At 45.1% G+C, this 24,599-nt stretch overlaps 1 protein-coding gene across 2 annotated transcripts; it reads right to left on the bottom strand.

Annotated features, from left to right (window-relative positions):
* Positions 1–381: 381 nt before the first annotated feature.
* On the bottom strand, positions 382–19,391 carry LOC129815071 (bone morphogenetic protein 7-like). Of its 2 annotated transcripts, XM_055868406.1 has the most exons (7): positions 18,812–19,391; positions 4,304–4,493; positions 2,773–2,924; positions 2,104–2,310; positions 1,775–1,851; positions 1,484–1,594; positions 382–1,190 (listed from the first exon to the last, which is right to left on the bottom strand). In XM_055868406.1, exons 1-7 carry the CDS (start codon positions 19,209–19,211, stop codon positions 1,041–1,043), a joined length of 1,287 nt encoding a protein of 428 aa, XP_055724381.1. In that variant the 5' UTR covers positions 19,212–19,391; the 3' UTR covers positions 382–1,040. The 2 variants fall into 2 exon arrangements, with proteins under 2 accessions (XP_055724381.1, XP_055724380.1); XM_055868405.1 differs by having other exon boundaries at positions 1,100–1,594.
* Positions 19,392–24,599: the final 5,208 nt, after the last annotated feature.

The raw sequence follows: 24,599 nt of genomic DNA on the forward strand, positions 1-24,599 counted from the left end.
AGCTCAGAGTTCTCTCGCTCTGTCTCTTGTGGGCAAAAACCTTGGCATCTCTGAGACCACATGCCTCTGTTGTGTTGTGCAGAGCTTAGTGATGTACGGTATGTCTGTGCCCCGTCCTTCAGGAAACTGACAGGGCCTGCTCTGTTAATCCCGCGCAGTCTCGTATTTAACGTCAGCCCTGTCATCCCTCACAGCAGCAGCCTCTGAATCTGCATACAGACAGCCTTACACCTGACCTCCACTCTGCAAACTACCCCATCACCTACCTGTTGTTCAAAGGAAAAATAGACCGCCATTTTGTTCTCATTGAAATCTAAGTAAACCCAGCTGCTTGTGAAAATTATGTATGCCGTAAAATAAATAATCATGTGTCAAAGTAAACACATTTTTATAGACCGTTTAATGCAATCATATGCAATGTTTTTACACAGAGACGCTGAGTGCACACAGCAGAAATTATCTTTTTAAAAGACACTGTAAAATGTCTGCTCATGGACAAACAATTGCTCAATTCTAAATTTGTATCAGTTATTGAGCATCTCTAACATTTCATTTGAGTCTCATGCCTCTGTCCTAGGGGCTGACTTTTTGTATTCATCAACACTTTCCTTAACTTTGATCACTGAAGTAAAATGAGCTTATAAATAAATTGACGACAGTTCAGTGTCTGATGTTTCATTCCTCCCTGGTATTGACTGGGAATTCTATTATGGTCTCTAGATGAGCATTCTTGATCCTGTGTGTCATGCACCATGTAGTGTATACAGTCCAGATGCCAAAGATCCTCTTTGCAGTTGCACTAAGGCAATATGGCTCTACTTGTTTCAATGCACCAAGGCAATAAAGTAGAACATCTTTGCCAGTACTTTATGTACTTGTCAGTTCGCAGCCAATAATAAAGGAAGTTGGTCTTCCTGCAAGTCCTGAAGCAACAGGTCCTTATAGATCAGGCAGTAAATTAGTTTCCCTGCACCATCCCCTCTTCCTTATCTTCCTCTACTAGCCCCCGTGTATCCTGAGAGGGGGAGGTCTGATGGTGGTCAGTGACAGCCGCAGGTTCTGACCACCATGTTGCGGTACTTCTTCAGGATGACGTTGGAGCTGTCGTCAAAGTAGAGGACTGAGATGCCATGGAGCTGGGTGGGGGCACAACAGGGTTTGGGCACTGTCTCTGGGTTTATGAAGTGGACCTGGGGGGGAATAGAATATAACACCAGTATCAGGGAAATCATGCACAATTAGAAAGATTCAAGTGTGTGGGAAAATGTGTGTTGATACTTCAGCAGTTTTTCTCACAGGATTTGGGACATCAAAGAGCGCTTTGATTTCACAAAATGAATATAAGAATTTCAATCAGCTGCTGACTGGTTAAATTTGCAATGAAGCTAGAGACCCTACAGTGAAACCCTGAGTAAATGCCATATTCAACCCCCTCAGAAATGTACATGATGATATGACTCATGAAAACCATGAATATTCTTACCAGAGTCTGCACAATGGCATGATTGGTGGCGTTCATGTAGGAGTTCAGAGGAAAGGCACATTCGCCCTGGCAGTAGTATGCTGCGTAGCCCTCTGGTGCAATGATCCAGTCCTGAGAGGACAAGTGATATGACTCATATAACAATAGTACATCCAAAAAACGGAGATGCAGATGTCATTAAATCTAGTGAAGTCAAACACCTATCTAAGTGGGTGAACAGAGAAAGAGGAGGACGTGCTCAGATCAGTACAGAACAGAACTGGTGTAATAGAATGAGTCGTTGTACTGTACCTGCCATCCCAGATCTCTGAAGCTGACATACAGCTCATGCTTCTTACATCCCTGTTTCGGGTCTGTGCTGAGGTTCTCTGGAAGACAAAGGGTCATATGAACAACATACAGATGAATCAACACAATCAACTGTGAGCACTGTATCTTGGTATATGCTATCTATTATCCATAGCCTGAATGCTTTTATCAACCCAAAGTACTCTAACATGTCAAAGGAGCAGCCATTTTTCTATCATTATATTACAAGTTTATCAGATAATGTCTGTGTATAGATCTAGTGACTAGATGACTGATTACTTGTGCTCCAAGTGGGTGCTCCGTTTGTGTACCTGCTGCAGCCTCAGCAACCTTCAGTGCATCCTGGGGAGTCTTGGGTTTTTTGGAGCGGTTGGGGTTGCGCCCCTTGTGGCCGTGGGCAGAACGGACGCTGCGGAGGCGAACCTCGGTTGCCTTGAAGAAGGCCACCATGAAGGGCTGCTTGTCCTGGGGCCCACTGCCCTCCAGCAGCCCCACTAGTCTGGGGTTCACACTCTGACCTGTAGGGGGAGACAGAAAAACATGCACACTTCAGTCCAGGGTACATATTGGGCAGAGAGGGAGAGGTGAAGCCAGAGGTCTATGAGAGAGTGTCGAATTACCTGAGGCTTATTTGATCGAATAGCAGTTTAGGCTGTTACAAATGTACTGATACAAGTGGATGCACGTGGCATTCCGGCAACTTTGAGAGAAACAACTTAATCGCGCCTGTTGTTCACACGCATATCTGCCCTCTCATTGGATAGAATGGTTCCATCTGATCTCGCCTGCCTTCCATCGTTGAGGACATATATTTCCATTGTTAGAGCGGTCACTTGAATATCTTGTCAAAAAAATACATCATCTTTGATATTGTTATGCTTCAGTTCAATCTTATGTGGTGGGTGTGTACCAGCTATATAGCTCTATCTCCGTTGGACCAGTGGACATACAGCACCCTTATAACTCTGACAGTGACTCACCGTCCATACTCTCCAGAGCCAGCTGTAGGCCCAGGTTCTGGTCCGGGTTCACCACCCACTGGTTACTGGTGGCCGTGATGTCAAACACAAGCCAGCCCTCCTCTGCAGCCCACACCACCCGCGTGTCCAGAAGAAACAGGTAGTCGTCACTACTACGGGGCACGCAGACTACTAACATTAGATACACAGCACATGCAGTCTAAAAGTTAGATACACAACAAAGAGTTTCAGACCTAGGAAGTGTGCTCTAAATTCTAACATTGGTTGACTAAAATCTGCATGACTGTATAGCCTGGCCACTTCACATTGCAATTCAAACCCCTCTCCGCAGTAGCAGGTGTGATGCTATCTAGTGCAGTATGTAGAAGTAAAGCAGTTATATAAAAGTTGATCTAGATGGTAGATTCATATTCTAATAACAGTAAAGATTAGCCACCCAGAGAGAACACAGGATACATGAAATCCAAAACAAGAGACAACTGGCAGTGTTGATCTAACCCTGCCGATAGCTCTTTTAATAATGGCTCTCTCTTTATCACAGATGAAAATTCCCAGACTGATTGGGGCATATCTCACAGACAATGGCTTTGTTTACAGATTGAGTTTCAGGACCCCAGGCTAACTCCTCAGACTGTCTCTTTGTCTTGCAGCCTTGTCTGTATGAAAGGCAAACGTGTCTCTGAATAACAATGCTTTTGTTCTCAGCACCTTCATAGCCTCACCGTCACCGCTGTGGGACAGGCCATGCCTACACACGACTTGGCTCTGATGTCACCGAGCATGACAAGCTGTGTGAATGTGTGTGTTGGAGAGAAGGGGGTGTTTTTACTAGTTGGAGAAATCCAACTATTGTTCACTACAATCAAAACGTCTAGTGTGGTCTGTTCTCCAGGAAGAGTGGGGTTGGGTTAAGGGAGGGGTGTTAGGTAATGGAGAAGGGGGATTAAGTGAATGGTGGAGGTGTGGGCATTGAGGGTGGTGTTTGTGGGGGTGTGGGCATTGAGGGTGGTGTTTGTGGGGGTGTGGGCATTGAGGGTGGTGTGTGTGGGGGTGTGGGCATTGAGGGTGGTGTTTGTGGAGGTGTGGGCATTGAGGGTAGTGTTTGTGGGGGTGTGGGCATTGAGGGTGGTGTGTGTGGGGGTGTGGGCATTGAGGGTGGTGTTTGTGGAAGTGTGGGCATTGAGGGTAGTGTTTGTGGGGGTGTGGGCATTGAGGGTGGTGTTTGTGGGGGTGTGGGCATTGAGGGTGGTGTGTGTGGGGGTGTGGGCATTGAGGGTGGTGTTTGTGGAAGTGTGGGCATTGAGGGTAGTGTTTGTGGGGGTGTGGGCATTGAGGGTGGTGTTTGTGGGGGTGTGGGCATTGAGGGTGGTGTTTGTGGGGGTGCTCTATTTGTTCAAGGTGGCGTCTCTGCTGTTTCAGGGAGTAGTTTATCGTTTTATAAGGCCACACACACACACACACACACACACACACACACACACACACACACACACACACACACACACACAAAGATTAATGGAAGAGGCGTCACCTGTCAGAAGTCTCCTGTAGCACCTGGTACACGCTCACGTGGAAGGTCTCATTCTCAGAGCGTTCTCTGATGTAGTCCTTATAGATTCGGAACTCTGCAGCGGAGACAGCTTCTCCCTCTGGGATCCGGGACAAGTCAAAGCGGAATTCCCTGTTGTGCTGAGATGACAGGACATCCTGATCCAGCTTAGCTGATGAAAGGAGATGGGGAAGAGAAGAGGTTACTCACTACTGATACCAACTCATCCCGGATCAGCTTTTTCCAATGGCTAACCTCGCCCATTATGAGCTGTACAACTAACACAGACGCTGGATGGTTAAAGGCACCTCCCTTTTCTCGCCACATCCCCTGGTCTTTTGAAACAGTGGGGGTGCATGTGTCCCAACACACTCACTGCTGTGAATACAATCAGATCGGAATCCAGTCCATGGTTTAATTCTGTCAAAACTGTCGCTGAATCAAAGTCTTCTGATCCACATTGCTCAGCCCACATATAGGAAGCACTGTGTCAAAAATAGGAAACTCCTGCTTCCATGAGAGAGCTGATTGATCTAAACATCAGTCTGCATAATGTGCCAATGTGGGAGGAAAACCACACTCAAGGCTCAATTTGGCTCTATGTTTAAATTGCACACATGTGCTGACCACAAGAAAAGCACTGACTGGAAAACCACAGCAGCCAATCCAATGCACATGCACATGCAGACATACACCCTACAGAAACACTATGGTCATAATGTCATCATCTTCAATACACTGATAATACAAGACATGCTCTTTCCATGACATAGACTGACCAGGTGAATTCAGGTGAAAGCTATGATCCCTTATTGATGTCACCTTGATGTCAATACTCTTCAATTAGTGTAGATGAAGGATTAAAGAAGGATTTTTAAGCCTTGAGACAATTGAGACATGGATTGTGTACGTGTGCAATTCAGAGGGTGAATGGGAAAGACACAATAATTGAGTGCCTTTGAACAGGGTATGGTAGTAGGTGCGAGGCGCACCGATTTGTGTGTCAAGAACAGCAACGCTGCTGGGTATTTCACACTCAACAGTTTCCCGTGTGTATCAACAATGGTCCACCACCCAAAGGACATCCAGCCAACTTGACACAACTATGGGAAGCATTGGAGTCAACATGGGCCAGCATCCCGGTAGAATGCTTTCAACACGTTGCAGAGTCCATGCCCCGACAAATTGAGGCTGTTCTGAGGGCAAAGGGGACGCAACTCAATATTAGGAAAGTGTTGCTAATGTGTTGTACATTCAGTGTACAGTATGTTTTCCATAATCCACCGTACTATAGGAGAATACATTTAACTATACGTAAAGTACTATACTCTGGAGGTAATGATAAAGCTATAAAATAGCATTTATATGAATGGGCTTTCTGAGAGTATGCTTGATAAATCCCAACAGTTGAAATGAACCTTTTGAAGGGCCACCACTGAGATCCACGATATCCCACCCTGCCCTGAAACAGCTGAGCTACTCTCAGAGTTTCCAGAATAATGGTGGTGGGGCAGAGCCAAAGATTTCCTGGAGGTTTCCAACACCGTGTTTTTACAGTGTTACCCAATGTGTGTGTCCTTGGAAAGCTTGGTGGAGGTCTCCGGAGCAATGGGGGACTTCCCACACTGGAGGTGTGCAGAGTGGAGCGATGATTACCCACCTTAAACACATCCTGCCCACTGGCAGCCGCCATGACATCATACGTCTGTCTCACTCATGCCTTGGTATTGTTTCAGTGCCGGATAACACACACACACACACACACACACACACACACACACACACACACACACACACACACACACACACACACACACACACACACACACACACACACACACACACACACACACACACACACACAATAGCATAAACCCTCTTACAGCAGACACACAACTTAATGCAGCACACATGCACCAAAATGCTTTAAACCCCTTAAAACGACTTCTAACCGCACACACATGCACACACACACACATACGCCATAAAGAAGAGCATTCTGAACCCTGCTAGTCATTTGTTTGACCGCAATTAAACGCTGGAAAGAAACCAGGGGCGTTTTTATGAAGGCAATAATTGCTTGTAAGGACTTGGTGTGTTTACGTTAGGGACCATTAGCTCCAGAGATCAGCCCTCAGATATGCAAACTTCTCTTTGTGAGGCATTTCAACACTTTTCTTTGCTCATGACGAAGGGTTCAACTTGCTGTGCTGGCGTTAATAATTTTCAGCTGCCAATCAAAAGATATGGGTGAAGTTTATGAATATCCTACATCAGAGGCACAACTAAACCCTAGAAAATCTACTTGTTATAAAATAAAGTAAGCTGAAACACAGACCGACTGGCAGACAGCCAGCTGTGTAATGTACTTAAGTAAAAATACTTTAAAGTACTACTTCAAGAGTTTTTGGGGGTATCTGTACTTTACTATTTATATTTTTGACAACTTTCACTTTTACTTGACTACATTCTTAAATAAAATCATTTACTTTTTATTCAATACATTTTCCCTGACACCCAAAAGTTCTCATTTGTGGCCTGCTGGAGGTCATTTTGCCGGGCTCTGGCAGTGCACCTCCTTGCACAAAGGCGGAGGTAGCGGTCCTGCTGCTGGGTTTTTGCCCTCCTACGGCCTCCTCCACGTCTCCTGATGTACTGGCCTGTCTCCTGGTAGCGCCTCCATGCTCTGGACACTACGCTGACAGACACAGCAAACCTTTTTGCCACAGCTCGCATTGATGTGCCATCCTGGATGAACTGCACTACCTGAGCCACTTGTGCGGGTTGTAGACTCCGTCTCATGCTACCACTAGAGTGAGAGCACCGCCAGCATTCAAAAGTGACCAAAACATCAGCCAGGAAGCATAGGAACTGAGAAGTGGTCTGTGGTCACCACCTGCAGAATCATTCCTTTTTTGGGGGTGTCTTGCTAATTGCCTATAATTTCCACCTTTTGTCTATTCCATTTGCACAACAGCATGTGAAATTTATTGTCAATCAGTGTTGCTTCCTAAGTGGACAGTTTGATTTCACAGAAGTGTGATTGACTTGGAGTTACATTGTGTTGTTTAAGTGTTCCCTTTAGTTTTTTGAGCAGTGTATAAGCAATTTGAAATGATTTATACTTTTACTTTTGATACTTATGTATCTTTAAAACCAAATACTTTTAGACTTTTACTCAAGTAGTATTTTACTGGGTTACTTTCACTTTTACTTTAGTTATTTTCCATTAAACTATGACAATTGGGTACTTCCACCAATGCAGACAGCGTGCCTGTTGTCTAATGAAAAACATTTGCTTTAAAACCCCTAGAGTCTGTTGACGCACCGGTGTGTCAATCGAAGTAACAATAAAAAAAATCTCCATCAAAATCCCTCAGTTCAAGCTAGAGATATTTTTTTACAATGGCTGAATCTCAATCCGCCACATTGACCTATGTCGCCCTTCCGCATCTGCGGTGGGAAGTGGCAGAGTTACAGCGCTGTCTGTCAGACCAGGAGACATCCCGAAAATATGTCTTCTCACAAAAACATCTGTAGCATCCGAACAGTTTGGCCACAAGCCCCATGGCCTCGTCTAAAAGTAACCCATACAAATGAATGGAAGAAATAAATAAAAAATTGCCACAAAACTACAAGGGGTTAAATGTGTGAACAAAATATATATATATATTTCCTTTCTTATATCTCCTAGATAAAGGACAGACACTTCAAAACCTTATTCCTTATGATACATTTTTTGGATTGTCTTATTTGCCATTTATCAATGTGTTATTCAATGCATTTCTATATAGAAGTAAAGGCCAAATTCAATATTTTATGAAATAATAAAAAAAAATACAAAGAAATTGGATACCTAAATCAAATTTCTAAATGATCCATGGTATGACCTTGAAACAATTCCATATGGCACCTGAAACAGGTGTAAACCTACATGAATTTGTCCAATAGAAACGTTTGTTTGCAACTGTTTGGACTAATGATTCCACCCTAGATCAGCTAGATGAAGGCAAGAGTGTGCAAGACTGTGGCACTGAATGTGTCACTGTCTGTCACCTTGATTACTCAAATTTGTTTCTTGACATGTGCACCTACATACATTATAAACTTTCATTCGTAGAATAGGTTGTAGCAACCTGGGTATCGGGAAAATTAGAGTATTATGTACAATGCTACATTGACCAGGATGAATGTAATATGAATGACAGTCATCCAATATGCTGTAATAGAAATAAGGCCATGCTAAAAAATATATATATATTGTACTCCCTAATCATAAACAGCACCGAACGCCACTGGTGGAAGTCTGACAAAATTCAGTGGTTTATGTTCAAAAACCCTCTTTCTTGGATCAGATTATTTTATCCACCAAAACAACCTTACACCTTGCTTGGCATCTCAGCTAAAACCGTGTCCAACGTTAAAATAAAGCAATCTTTCAAAAAGGGATGAAAAAATAATTGGAGGAATTATAGTATTTTGAGTATAGAGAATAAATCCCTGGTGTAATCTCCTTATTCCCCTCCAAATCAGATTACCATGATAAACAGTCAGCTTTCAATTTAACCTGTTGGGTCCACACACTGGCGGACTTACCACTAGGCAATTGCCTCACATCATCAAGGGGCCTCATGAGCTTTTCTTTTTCTCGCCCTCCTGGTTTTGACCCTCGCCTCTCCCATCTCTGACCCTGCCGGACCACTCTGCCTGCCCCTGACCCTGCCTGCTGACCTGTACCCTTGTCCCTTTGCTGGATTATTGACCCTTGCCTGCCGTGTCCTGTCTCTTGCCTGCCCCTTGGACTATTAAACCATTGTTTATTCAACGTGTCTGCATCTGGGTCTTACCTTGATTTCTGATAGTATGAACTGGCCATGACTGACCCAGCAGACACGGCCCAGCTGTGCAACACCATCTCCACCCAGGGAGCCACCCTCGGTAGGCACGAGGAATTGCTTCGTGGCCTTGGAGAGGGGGTCCAAATGTTGGCTGATCACCATGACTGGGCGTTGGCCAGTTTGCTGGAGAAATTCCACGGATTGTCGCGGAGGCCGCCTAGCACAGTGGTAACCCCACAGCTCCACAGCTACTAGCAGTGCCGGCTCATCGGTCACTCCACCTTCTGCCTGGTCTCCGTCAACCCCACCACCTGGAGCCAGCAGCTTGTGTGGGTCGAATATGCCCGCAACACCCTTCCCTGCTCTGCCACGGGCCTATCTCCCTTCAAGTGTTCCCTGGGGTATCAGCCCCCGCTCTTCCCTGAGCAGGAAGAGGAGGTCGGCATACCTTCTGCCCAGATGTTTGTTTGCTGCTGTCATCGTACCTGGAAGACAGCACGGTCGGCCCTCCTCAAGACCACCTCCAGGCATCGACGACAAGCGGATCGCCATCGGACCATGGCTCCCTGGTAGCGTCTCGAGCAGAAGGTAGGTCTCGCAAATTGTCCCTCTGGTTCATCGGCCCTTTCCCCATCTCCAAGGTCATTAGCCCCTCTGCTGTTCATCATCTGTTGCCCCGTACCCTTCGTACCCCATACCCCACCTTTCATGTGTCCCATATTAAGCCTGTGTCTCACAGTCCTTTGTCTTCCTTTTCCAGGCCCACCCCTCCTCCCCGTGTCGTTGATGGCCATCCGGCGTACACGGTGAGACGCCTTCTGAGGGTTTGACCACGGGGCAGGGGTTTCCAGTACCTGGTTGACTGAGAGGGTTATGGCCCGGAGGAGAGGTGCTGGGGCCACGCTATAGACATCTTGGACCCAGCCCTCATCGCCGACTTCCACCGCCGGCACCCCGGTCAATCTGGTATGCGCCCAGGTAGGACGCCAGGTGGCGCCCCTAGAGGGAAGGTACTGTCACGCCCTGATCTGTTTCACTTGTCTTTGTGATTGTCTCCACCCCACTCCAGTTGTCGCCCATCTTCCCCATTATCCTCTGTGTATATATACTTGTGTTCTCTGTTTGTCTGTTGCCAGCTCATCTTGTTTGTCAAGCTTACCAGCGTTTGTCCTGTCAGCTCCTGTTTTTTTCCAGCCTCTCTTTTTCTCGCCCTCCTGGTTTTGACCCTAGCCTCTTCCTGCCTCTGTACCCGCCTACCCAACCACTCTGCCTGCCCCTGACCGCTGACCTGTACCATTGCCCCTTCTCTGGATTTTTTACCCTTGCCTGCATTGACCTGTCTCTTGCCTGTCCCTTGGTCTATTAAACCATTGTTTATTCAACGTGTCTGCATCTGGGTCTTACCTTGATTTCTGATACAACTAGTCTAAAGAAGGCCAGTTTTATTGCTTCTTTAATCAGGACAACAGCTTCCAGCTGTGCTAACATAATTGCTAAAGGGTTTTCAAATGATCAAATAGCCTTTTAAAATGATAAATTTGGATTAGCTAACACAACGTGCCATTGGAACACATGAGTGATGGTTGCTGATAATGGGCCTCTGTAAGCCTATGTAGATATTCCATTAAAAATCAGACGTTTCCAGCTACAATAGTCATTTACAACATTAACAATGTCTACACTGTATTTCTGATCAATTAGAAGTTATTTTAATGGACAAAAAATGTGCTTTTCTTTCAAAAACAAGGACATTTCTATGAGCCCCAAACTTTGGAACGGTAGTGTATTTTCTGTATCCTATCTTATTCTACTGTATCGTACTCTATGCCGCTCTGACATTGGTCGTCCAAATATTTATATATTCTTAATTCCATCCCTTTACTTTAGATTTGTGTGTATTGTGTGTATTGTTGTGAAATTGTTAGATATTACTTGTTAGATATTACTGCGCCGTTGGAGCAAGAAACACAAGCATTTCACGCCACCCGCAATAACATCTGCTTAACACGTGTATGTGACAAATAACATTTGATATGAATTGATTAGGGAAATCTGTTCTCGACGAGGTAGTAGAAATCCAGCCCCAGGACCTTAGACTCTAGGGTGAAGAATGACGCCGGAGGGGATGGCTGCCGGTTTACGGGCTCCGAACCAATTGTGCTATTTTGTGTGTTTTTTTGCATTGTTTGAAACTTATTTTGTACATAATGTTGAAGCTACCATCTCTTATGACCAAAAAGATCTTCTGGATATCAGAACAGCGATTACTCACCTCGAACTGGAAGAAGATTTTTTCTTTAATGAGTCTGACGCGAAGGATATAATTTTGCCCAAAAGGCCCAAATCCCTGTCATTCCGATGAAGGAAATAAGGAAATACAGGGGTCACAGATCAGTGTGCCTTGTGAGAATTACTCGGCGAGTGGGTAACCCGCCTCTACCATCCGTTCTATTGGCCAATGTGCAATCACTGGAGAATAAATGAGAATATCCTACCAACGGGACATTAAAAACTGTAATATCTTATGTTTAACCGAGTTGTGGCTGAACGACGACACGGATAATATACAGTTGGCTGGGTTTTCCATGCATCGGCAGGACAGAACAGCTACATCCGGTAAGATGAGGGATGGGGGTGTGTGTATTGTCAATAACAGCTGGTGTGCAATGTCCAATATTAAGGTAGTCTTGAGGTATTGCTTGCATGAGGTAGAGTACCTCATGATAACCTGTAGACTACACTATCGACCAAGAGAGTTTTCATCTATATTTTTCATAGCCGCCTTTTTACCACCACAAACTGACGCTGGCACTAAGACCGCACTCAACGAGATGTATAAGGCTATAAACAAACAAGAAAATGCTAATCCAGAAGCAGCTCTCTTAGTGGCCAGGGACTTTAATGCAGGGAAACTTAAATCTGTTTTACCTCATTTCTACCAGCATGTCACATGTGCAACCAGAGGAAAAAAACATCAAGACCACCTTTACTCCACACACAGAGACGTGTACAAAGCTCTTACTCCACCTCCATTTGGCAAATCTGACCATAATTATATCTTCCTGATTTCTGCTTACAAGCAAAGACTAAAGCAGGAAGTACCAGTGATTTGCTCAATACGGAAGTGGTCAGATGACGCTGATGCTATGCTCCAGGACTGTTTTGCTAGCACAGACTGAAATATGTTCTGGGATTCATCTAATGGCATTGAGGAATATACCACCTCAGTCACCCGCTTCATCAATAAGTGCATATACAACGACGATGTCCCCAAAGTGACCGTATGTACACATCCCAACCAGAAGCCATGGTTTACGCAACATCCGCACCAAGCTAAAGGCTTGAACTGCCGCTTTCAAGGAGCGGGAAACTAATCCGGATGCTTGTAAGAAATCCTGCTATGCCCTTAGACGAACCATCTAACAGGACTAAGATTGAATCCTACGCTCGTCAGATGTGGCAGGGCTTGCCAACTATTATGGACTACAAAGGGAAACCCAGCCGCAAGCTGCCCAGTTAGGCGAGTCTACCAGATGGGCTAAATGCCTTTTATGCTCGCTTCAAGACAAGCAACACTGAAGCAGGCATGAGAGCACCAGCTGTTCCGGACGACAGTGTTATCACGTTCTCCATAGCCGATGTGAGCAAGACCTTTAAAAAGGTCAACATTCACAAGGCCGCGGGGCCAGAAAGATTAGCAGGACGTGTACTCAGAGCATGCGCAGACCAACTGGCAAGTATCTTCACTGACATTTTCAACCTCTCCCTGACCGAGTCTGTAATACCTACATGTTTTAAGCACCTGTGCCCAAGAAAGCAAAGGTAACCTGCGTAAATGACCACCGCCCCGTAGCACTCACGTCAGTGGCGATGAAGTGCTTTGAAAGGCTGGTCATGGCTCACATCGACACCGTCATCCCGGAAACCCTAGACCCACTCCAATTCGCATACCACCAACAGATCCACAGATGACGCAATCTCAATCGTACTCCACGCTGCCCTTTACCACCTGGACAAAAGGAACAACTGTGAGAATGCTGTTCATTGACTACAGTTTAGCATTCAACACCATAGTGCCGAAAGCTCATCACTAGGACTTCCTGACGGGCCGCCCCCAGGTGGTAAGGGTAGGCAACAACACATCTGCCACGCTGCTCCTCAACATGGGGGCTCCTCAAGAGTGCGTGCTTAGTCGCCTCCTGTACTCCCTGTTCACCTACGACTGCGTGGCCAAGCACGACACCAACACCACCACTAAGTTCGCTGACGACAAAACGGTGGTGGGCCTGATCACCGACAACGATAAGACAGCCAGTAGGGAGGATGTCAGAGACCTGGCAGTGTTGTGCCAGGACAACAACCTCTCCCTCAATGTGAGCAAGACAAAAGAGCTGATCGTTGACTACAGGAAAAGGAGGGCTGAACACGCCCCCATTCACATCGACAGGGCTGTAGTGGAGCGGGTTAAGAGATTCAAGTTCCTTGGTGTCCACATCACCAACAAACTATCATGGTCCAAACACACCAAGAAAGTCGTGAAGAGGGCACGACAATGCCTTTTCTCCCTCAGGAGAGTGAAAAGATTTGGCATGGGTCTGCAAATCCTCAAAAGGTTCTACAGCTACACCATCAAGAGCATCCTGACCGGTTGTATCACCACCTGGCATGGCAACTGCTCGCCATCCGACCCTAAGGCGCTACAGAGGGTAGTGCGTACAGCCCAGTACATCACTAGGGCCAAGCTTTCCGCCATCCAGGACCTATATACTAGGTGGTGTCAGAGGAAGAACCCAAATATTGTCAAAGACTCCAGTCACCGAAGTCATAGACTGTTCTCTCTGCTACCGCACGGCAAGCGGTACCGGAGCGCCAAGCCTAGGTCCAAAAGGCTCCTTAACAACAATTAATCAAATGGCCACCTGTACTATTTGCATTGACCCCCACCCCTTTTGTTTTTACACTGCTGCTACTCACTGTCTATTATCTATGCATAGTCACTTTACCCCTACCTACATGTACAAATTACCTTGACTAACCTGTACCCCCACACATTGACTCAGTACCGGTTCCCCATGTACATGGCCTCATTATTGTTATTTTATTGTCTTACTTTTTTACTTTAGTTTATTTACTAAATATTTTCTTAACTCTATTTTCTTAGAACTGCGTTGTTGGGTTTGTAAGTGAGCATTTTGCTGTAAGGTCTACACCTGTTGTATTTGGCGCATGTGAGAAAAACAATTTGATTTGTTACAAAACGCATTTCTTTAGTAAAAAGACAGGTGCTGCAGATAATACTGCCATTGTCGTTGAGGCAGAGGACATGCATGTGTAGCCCATGTATCTGATGCTGTCTGGCCAAAAACAGTATGGCAGTTTTTGGCCAGACAGCATCAGACACATATAGTTAGACAGAGGGGCACTGTTTTGCTTGCTCGGATCCTTTCTCAAGTGAGATAGTTTCAACCTCCTGCGAATTGAAGGAAGGTTGGTGGGTGCACAACGCACTGTTCAGATGCTGGAATTATTTGGGATGAATGTGTGAAGGTAGCCTACTTTTTGAAGTGATTTGTTTGACAATCAGATGAAAACACAATGAATGGTTGTTTTCATGCCACATTTAAAGGTAATACATTTTTACAGTTACATTATGTCTATACTATAAAACCCTTTTTTTAATCCCAAAACTGTTATAAGTCAAACTTTAACTATACAGCATCATCTTCTTTATTTCATTTCACATGGAGAGCTGTGAAAGATGACGGATAGGCCTGTCTCCTATTCCCATATGCTGCAGGTGTGTTCTCATGGGAACAAGAACATCCCAGAGACATCTGTATCAGCCTATGGCAGACTCCCAGCAAGAAGCACTAGCAGTGCAGGAATGCAGGTCAACTCAGTCCAACCAGGAACCATGCAGTCAGAATATAGTCAGACTGCTAAAGCAGGCCTGAGCTCTGTATTCAGCATCGCTATAGCTCTATTATAATCACACAGATGGGCAGGCAAGCTACAGATGCGTGCAGTCAAACTGCAGCTGTATGGTCAGATGTGTTGCATTGACATGAGATGAATACATATTGGTAGTGGGCAGACTGGATGGTGGTTGGAGATTCTAACACCCCTGAGTCTGTGGGCATGTGCATACACACCATGGCCAAAAGTATGTGGACACCTGCTCGTCGAGCATCTCATTCCAAAATAATGGGCATTGGAAGCCAAAGCTTTTCCACCGTTAATTTGTTTAGAAAATGAAAGGCACATAACAAATAAAACTGAACAGATTCCATAATTTCCAAGAAGCGTGAACGTTGGCCACCTATATACCTGCACATACAGTAGAGAGAGAGGGGAAGAGTAGCTCTCTTTCCCTCACTGGAAGCTGTGGTTTGTCGAGGGGAAATGCCTTAATCCAGTTTGGCTTTAGGCGATCACTCCAGAGACCACCATGACTGGCTCTTTACAAAATGGTGGGAAAACAGACTACCAATCAACAGGAGAGTGGCCATTGGTTCGTGAGAGGATTGGGGCACTGTGTTTCCTTCTCTTTCTTTCTCTTTTCTCTTTACCTCATATGTAAACTCAGCAAAAAAAGAGATGTCCTCTCACTGTCAACTGCGTTTATTTTCAGCAAACTTAACATGTGTAAATATGTGTATGAACATAAGATTCAACAACTGAGACATGAACTGAAAAAGTTCCACAGACATGTGACTAACAGAAATGGAATAATGTGTCCCTGAACAAAGGGGAGGGGTCAAAATAAAAAATAACTGTCAGTATCTGGTGTGGCCACCAGCTGCATTAAGTACTGCAGTGTATCTCCTCCTCATGGACTGCACCAGATTTGCCAGTTCTTGCTGTCAGATGTTGCCCCACTCTTCCACCAAGGCACCTGCAAGTTCCCAGACATTTCTGGGAGGAATGGCCCCTACCCTCACCCTCTGATCCAACAGGTCCCAGACGTGCTCAATGGGATTGAGATCTGTGCTCGTCGCTGGCCATGGCAGAACACTGACATTCCTGTCTTGCAGGAAATCACGCACAGAACGAGCAGTATGGCTGGTGGCATTGTCATGCTGGAGGGTCATGTCAGGATGAGCCTGCAGGAAGGGTACCATATGAGGGAGGAGGATGTCTTCCCTGTAACGCACAGTGTTGAGATTGCCTGCAATGACAACAAGTTCAGTCCGATGATGCTGTGACACACCACCCCAGACCATTACGGACCCTCCACCTACAAATCAATCCTGCTCCAGAGTACAGGCCTCGGTGTAACGCTCATTCCTTCGACGATAAACGCGAATCTGACCATCACCCCTGGTGAGACAAAACCGCGACTCATCAGTGAAGAGCACTTTTTGCCAGTCCTGTCTGGTCAAGCGACGGTGGGTTTGTGCCCATAAGCGACGTTGTTGCCGGTGATGTAAGGCAGGTCCTCACCAGACAACAGGCCTACAAGCCCTCAGTCCAGCCTCTCTCAGCCTATTGTGGACAGTCTGAGCACTGATGGAGGGATTGTGCGTTCCTGGTGTAACTCGGGCAGTTGTTGTTGACATCCTGGACCTGTCCCGCAGGTGTGATGTTCGGATGTACCGATCCTGTGCAGGTGTTGTTACACGTGGTCTGCCACTGCGAGGATGATCAGCTGTCCGTCCTGTCTCCCTGTAGCGCTGTCTTATGCGTCTCACAGTAGGGCATTGCAATTTATTGCTCTGGCCACATCTGCAGTCCTCATGCCTCCTTGCAGCATGACTAAGGCACATTCACGCAGATGAGCAGGGACCCTGGGCATCTTTCTTTTGGTGTTTTTCAGAGTCAGTAGAAAGGCCTCTTTAGTGTACAAAATTTTCATAACTGTGACCTTAATTGCCTACCGTCTTTAAGCTGTTAGTGTCTGAACGACCGTTCCATAGGTGCATGTTCATTAATTGTTTATGGTTCATTGAACAAGCATGGGAAACAGTGTTTAAACTCTTTACAATGAAGATCTGTGAAGTTATTTGGATTTTTACTAATTAGCGTTGAAAGACAGGGTCCTAAAAAAGGGACGTTTCTTTTTTTGCTGAGTTCATGCACTTACTTCTTCCCCTTCTCTCTAACAAGGTCACTCCGTACATTCTCATATGAATTGGAATAAAAGTGTAAAAGTGCCACATCTATTCCTGATGATAAACTGACATCCTAACAGATACAGTGGTCCCGTTTTGGCTCAGTTGGTAGAGCATGGTGCTTGCAACGCCAGGCTTGTAGGTTTGATTCCCATGGGGGACCAGTATGAAACTATATGCTCTCACTACTGTGAGTTTCTCTGGATAAGAGTGTCTGCTAAATGACTGAAATGTAAATGTAAAGCAGGCCATGAAGCCCAACTTGTAAGCCCTGAGCCAGGACAATGAAGGGGGAAATGGTTGTCTTTGGAAGAAAAGCCACATCTGGGTGGGAGTCACAGGCACCATTCCGTCTACTGTTTCACTTTAGTGATATCAAACCCATAGTGAGATCTCCAAAGGAAACAAAAGCAGGATTTGGGTTTTAGAAACGCAATAATGTCCAAGGAAGCACCCCCCCCCCCCCCCCCTTGATTTACACACACACTGCCAGCTGTCTCCAGTAAAGAGTATTTAGATGCAGTACCTGAGTCTTTATCTCCCTGTCAACTTGTCCTGCCCTCCCCAGGGTACTGAAATGCCTGTTCAAATCCTAGTCATGCGAAACAAAGCCTTGCTGAAGCCGGTCTCCCAGAGCTTTAACAGGATTCAGGGGAAATCGGATACAGCCATGTTGTCATAACATTCACAACTCGGAATGCAGAACAGTCTTATCTGAAGCACAGAGAAAGTTACCTTAAAGCCTCCACATTTAGGAGCTGTACACAAATCGAACGTTGTACACACAGACAAACACTTAGCTAATGCACTCGGGTTCAACAGTACTGTCCTTTCTGCAAAGTGCATTCAGGCAACAAAAAGGCATTGAAGAAAGCTTTCACTCTTTAATCCTTATGCCAACAGGTAAACTGGGAGTAAGCCTGCCTTCTCAGTCAACTCCTGTGCTATAAGGCAAGGTTAAGCCCATAGAGACTCTTGTCTGGAGCACCACTGGATCCTCAGCAGTGCTCTGTCTGAGCAGTAAAACACACCCACACTTCACCTTGCCTGACCTCTGCTCTCCTAGTCAGAAGACCTACAGACCAGACAGGTCCACAGAGAACCCCGGTGAGAAGTGTTTTTCAAAACTATTTTCCAATTAAATGTAGGCCACCCTAGCGATGAGACATTGAGTCACTGAATGAGTCAAAGCAAGCATTAAGAGTGTTTCGTACACTATCAGCATGACAGTGCCAGTATCAGATATCACAAAGTAAACATAAACAGCTGTTTAGGTAACGTCTAGGTAATGTTCATGTGAGATGTGTTGCGTAAAAAACAGTTTAAAGAGATTAAGATCAGAGCCTGTGTTAAGACTGCGTCGTCTCTTGCGCAAAGGTGAACAAAAATGATTTTTGCTTTTAAAAAATAAAGTAAGATATATGGGGAAAGCTGTTTTATGCTACAGCATTAATGAGATCATGTAGACTAAATAATAACTTCTCAATTCATATCCATCGAAATGAATTGATAAGTCTCAGGATAGGGTGATAAGGACATACCAATATTGACAAAGCTCATCACCATATCCGCGTCATTGAGGAAACTGCTGTCTTGGGGGGTCACCATCGGGGGTCCCTGGGTAGTGAAGACGGGTTTATAATATGAGAAGCCGGCGGGTTGTTGTCCATACGTGGAAATAGCGTTGTACAAATTCAGCATAAACATCGGGGCTGCGTTTTGTTTGGTGTAGATGTGCGGCCGGGGCCGGTGGGGCAGCCCCAGGATGGAGAGGATTTCTCGCTGCATCTCCCGGCGCTCCTGGTTCCGCAGACGGCGCTGGATGAAGCTTGATTGAACTTCGTTATCCAGAGTGAAGTTAGAAAAAGTTGTCTCGGCCAAAATACAATAACCCCATGCAAGAACCATCGCCGACGCACGTAGATGCAATAAAACCACCATTATCAAATTAATCCGCGTAATTGATTCATATAAGGGTAGAGATAGGCTATCTAAAATTATTGTCTCAAATCCGCATGCATTGGAGGACGAGTTTAGACCCTGATTTTACTTTAGAAACTGAATCAAACATCAGCCACACATCATCTGCACACCACTCGGGATTGCTGTTGGAGTGTGCTCGCGCTGCTGCTGGTGCGATGTCAAGCAGCTCCCCTGCCATCCGACTTTATTGAGTTGCAGTATCTGAGGGGAGGGGTCCGTGGGCTTTGGGATGGGATTTCCCCATGGGGGATCAGGGTGGGGGGGTCAATTTCGTCGCTGGTTGTGTATGCACCTCTATCTGGGTAAACGTTTAAAACCTAATTGTCCTGTCCTATCAATCCTTTGTTAGGACATGATTGCAACTAGTGCATCAGTTGATAAACTGGTGCCATATAGCTACTAAGTAACTTAGACAAGAATTCAGTAGATTCTGCTAAATTGTGCACCTGATAAACTTGCAGGTGTGCAAATAGTATAACCACCACAAGTTTATCATTATCACAGTTTATCTCATTTGAGATTTTCCTATAGGGACAACATTTACTCATACAGTTTTTACTAGCTTGCATGCTGGCATGTGCGCACACACACACACATACAAAATACCAATATAGATTACAAGAGCTGAAAGCACCTGTTTCCAATAGGTCTATCCAGACTCAAAGGTTCCACTCCAGCCTAATTTTGAACTGCAAGTGAAGCATGTGACAGTTAGGGACAGTTGATTACTTCTTGGCACAGCATTGACTCCTGCTGTGTCAGGGCCTCCCTTTCCCATTACTGTAAATACAGACGCTTCAGGCCTGGCATTCCCCTCGCTGTGTGGCCGTCCCAGGATTCCTCACTCCTCTGCTCCTGAGCTCAAAGGTAAAAAATATCCCAACACAGATCCTCAGCTGAAAGGTTAAATTGGTATCTGATCAACATCTCGTTTCAATAACCCTCTGGAAAGTTTAGAGCATGCTTTTCCGCCTATGACGTCAATAAATCACAAATTCCAATAGTGTTTTGCTAGGGCACAAGCAACCGTGTTCTACATTACCGATTGTTGCATGAGTGTTCCCACTACTCCCCTGTGGTCAATCAAAAGGTAATGGGTAATGAGGGATAATCCTCTAATCCCTCTTTCACACCAGCAGACACCTTTGAACCTAAACAATGAGTCAGGGTCCACCCTTGTTGTGTGTGAATGATCAACAGCAGCCCTGTGGAGACACATGACAAGGGAGGTGCTAATGTAGCCACTGAATTACAGGACAAGGTGCGAAGTTCCCCACGGCCATGGTTCTTCTTTTTGTGTGAGAGGAGGGTGGGGATGGGCCCAGAATCTTTGGCATCACCCACACACAACACACATACACACAGCCTACTCCTGTGGAGGTTTTCTATTGTTCAGAAGAAGAAAAAAAGAGATTGGACCACACTACAGAGCACAAATAATGTAGTGGGCCTATAAATAACTTCTGAAAATCCTCACCTGAAAGGTAAAATACCCACTAAGCACCGAATGACGACGATGTCTTTTGGACGTCTTTTTTTTATAGTGTATAGACCGGCCTTGACTATGGTTCAGTATGGACAGCACAGTACAGTACAGAAGCGTACAGGACATTACAGTACAGTAAAGAAAAATTGTCTATAGTACAGTGCAGTATAGTTCAGTACAGTAAAGTACAGTACAGTACAGAGAATTAAACTCTACTGTACTCTGCTGAATTAAACTTTACTGTCCTGTACCATACTGTACTCTACTCAACTGTGAGTAGTAGGGATTTTCATACTTGTGAAAAATTGCCTAGACGTCAATGGTCTGGAATGACCACATTTTTTAATTGTTTGTGGGGTGAGCTCATTAGTATAATACCCAGTATGCTTTGCAAGTGTTTTGTTTTATATTTAGAATTTGGTCATTCGGTAGACGCTCTTATCTAGAGCGACTTTCGGTCAGTGCATTCAACTACGGTAGATAAACAACAACATATCACAGTCATAGTAAGAACAATTATTCTGTAATAATTCTGTAGTGAGAATGTTATGGTAGTTGAAGTGTTCTGTTGATTTCTTGTGTAGGTTGGCCTACTATGAACATCATTGCTGCTGTTTTTTTTGTTTATTTTATTCATATTTTTTTTGTGTATTTTTTTTTATTTTGAAAAGCTAACATAAGTGAATGTGACAGATGGGAGCAATAGAACATATTCTATGTTGGCTCCACTTTTTTTATATTAAATGGATTTAAAAGTTAATATTGTGATACAATGTTAACTTCATTGAGAATGTATGTGCAGTTGAAATTTGGCCGTTGAGTAAATTACCAAAAAAGATGTATTTTCAACACTCATTCAGAACTGAAAATGAACCTGATTTCAACATCCATAAAATACTTTTTTTTCAACATGTTTAAAATACTAATTTTAAACATCCGGAAAATACATCTTTTAGATGTCTTTTCAACGTCATTTTACTCACTGGGTACCTACATTTGCTGTCCTTGAGCCACCAAACCGAAATATTCTCCTGGCTATAAATGTGGTGTTTTTATAATGAAAATCTATTTAAGTAACATGCATACACACATTCATATCCCTTCATTTTTTTGTCAAAGGTATGTGTGCAGTGTGTGTGTGTGGGGGGGGACCTCATGCCAAGAACAAAGCCAGTTGTTTAACCCACATCAAACTGCTTCAGTCAAAACCATGTCCCACTCAGAAATTGTGTCTCGGTGGGTTTGGGGTGGAAATAATCCCTTCTTCATACTGCTGGATTCATCTAAAGGAAACTATCAAAGGACATGGTTTTCACATGTGGGCAACCTCACATCTTACCCTATAACAGACCAAAATTAACTTTAATATTAACTACACATAAAAGATTTAACTAAAAATGACAACATTATAATGAGTACAACATAATTTTCTTCAGCTTAGTCATTTTAATGGGGGGCATAATTCAACCACTTTTTGTTGGGGAAGAAGATGCTGTGGAAGTTATATATTTTATTGCTGTTGAGAACAACCATGGAAAACAACAAAATCCCCTAAACCCTTACATCTGCAGCATTCTACTGTTGCGTACACAGCCACATGCTGCCCTCTTGTGTATCAATGTGGTAATGGACCACGTGAACAGAGACATCAGCATATAGTAGTAAAGTACCTTTCCTCCTCAATTATGACCTAATAAAAAAGTTGTATAATGCTCGATAAATAGGTTTTTGCAATAAACTCACTATGTGAACTAGTAGGTCAGTAGGCATATATAGATTATTCAAATGATTTGGTTAATTTACAACAATTAACATTTGTTGAATAAAATACAAACATACCCCTTGAAAATTCTAATTGGGCAATTCCACAGCATGATTGCAAAGTTAATCAAACCATAACTCTTCATGCACAAGGACTACTTTGAACAATAACAAAGTACATGTTGTGCATAGAGTTGTAGGGTTTGCAATGATTGGTTTTAGTTTGTCATACATTTTAAAGTGAAAAATCTGAGTTCTGAGACACCAAGACTTCTCCATGGTTATTCTAAATATTTCAAAGTTCCCATAAAGGAGTCGAATAATGGAACACCCAATACTACCCACAGCAGGGATTGTAATGAAACAATATATATAGGAAAACAATAAAATACAACAATTGATGAAGAAATAAACCACAACTACACTATACCAATCAAGATAGGGAATGTTGTAAAATAATTAGTATTCAACTTTCTATATATAGTAGTTTATAAACAGATAAGTCAGCATTAGAAGAAAGGATAATTAGCAAACTAATACATCTTCAAATATAACGAATTGGAACACAAAAGTACTCAAAATCAATATGGTTGTCAAGCCCTGGCCATAGAGAGGGTTTTAGTCTCTATTTTGGTTAGGCCAGGGTGTGATTAGGGAGGGCATTCTATGTGTTATATTTCTTTGTTTTTGGCCGAGTGTGGTTCCCAATCAGAGGCAGCTGTCTATCGTTGTCTCTGATTGGGAATCATACTTAGGCAGCCTTTTCCCACCTGTGTTTTGTGGGTAGTTGTTTTCTGTTTAGTGTCTGCACCTTACAGAACTGTTTCGTTTCTCACTTTGTTATTTTGCTTGAATGTTTTTGGTTAATAAATTATCATGAACACGTACCACGCTGCGCTTTGGTCCACTTCTTCAGACAAGCGTTACAGAACTACCCACCACCAAAGGACCAAGCAGCGTGGCCAGGAGGAGCAGGGATCCTGGGCCCGGGAGAAGAGAAAGTGGAGGACATCTTGGACATGGGAGCAGGTTATGGCAGGGGACAAGACCCTTCCATGGAAACAGGCGGAAGTAGCGAGGGAGGAACGACAACGATACCAGGAGTCACGGCAACGAAGCAAGCACGAGAGGCGGCACGGGGAGATTGGCGGAGTCAAGTTATAGACCTGAGCCAACTCCCCGTGCTTACCGTGGGGAGCGTGGTACTGGTCAGGCACCGTGTTATGCAGTGGAGCGCACGTTGTCTCCAGTGCGCGTTCACAGCCTGGTGCGCTATATCCCAGCTCCCCGCATCGGCCGGGCTAGAGTGGGCATCCAGCCAGGACGGATGGTGCCGGCTCAGCACTCCTGGCCTCCAGTGCGTCTCTACGGCCCAGGATATCCTGCGCCGGCTCTGCGCACTGTGTCTCCGGTGCGCCTACACAGCCCAGTGCGTCCTGTGCTAGTGCCCCGCATTTGCGGGCGAAAGTAACCATCCAGCCAAGACGGGTTGTGACAGCTCTACGCTTGAGACCGCCAGTGCGTCTCCACGGTCCAGTGTATCCGGTGCCAGCTCCATGCACCAGGCCTCCAGTGTGTCTCTCCAGCCCGGTGAGTCCTGTGCCTGCTCCACGGACCAGGCCTCCAGTGTGTCTCTCCAGCCCGGTGAGTCCTGTGCCTGCTCCACGGACCAGGCCTCCTGTGTGTCTCCCCAACCTGGTGAGTCCTGTGCCTGCTCCACGGACCAGGCCTCCTGTGTGTCTCCCCAGCCTGGTGAGTCCTGTGCCTGCTCCACGGACCAGGCCTCCTGTGTGTCTCCCCAACCTGGTGAGTCCTGTGCCTGCTGCACAAATGAAGCCTCCAGTGATGATCCATGGCACGAAGCCTCCAGTGATGATCTATGGCACGAAGCCTCCAGTGATGATCCATGGCACGAAGCCTCCAGTGATGATCCATGGCACGAAGCCTCCAGTGATGATCCATAGCCCGGAGCCTGCAGTGAGGATCACTGGCATGAAGCCTCCAGCATTGATCCCCAACGCTGGATGTGCAGAAGATGAAGCCTCCAGCGACGGTCCCCAGTCCGGAGCCTCCAGCGACGGTCCCCAATCCGGAGCCTC

Source organism: Salvelinus fontinalis, chromosome 18, assembly GCF_029448725.1.
Source record: "Salvelinus fontinalis isolate EN_2023a chromosome 18, ASM2944872v1, whole genome shotgun sequence".
In the NCBI taxonomy this organism is placed as follows: domain Eukaryota; kingdom Metazoa; phylum Chordata; class Actinopteri; order Salmoniformes; family Salmonidae; genus Salvelinus; species Salvelinus fontinalis.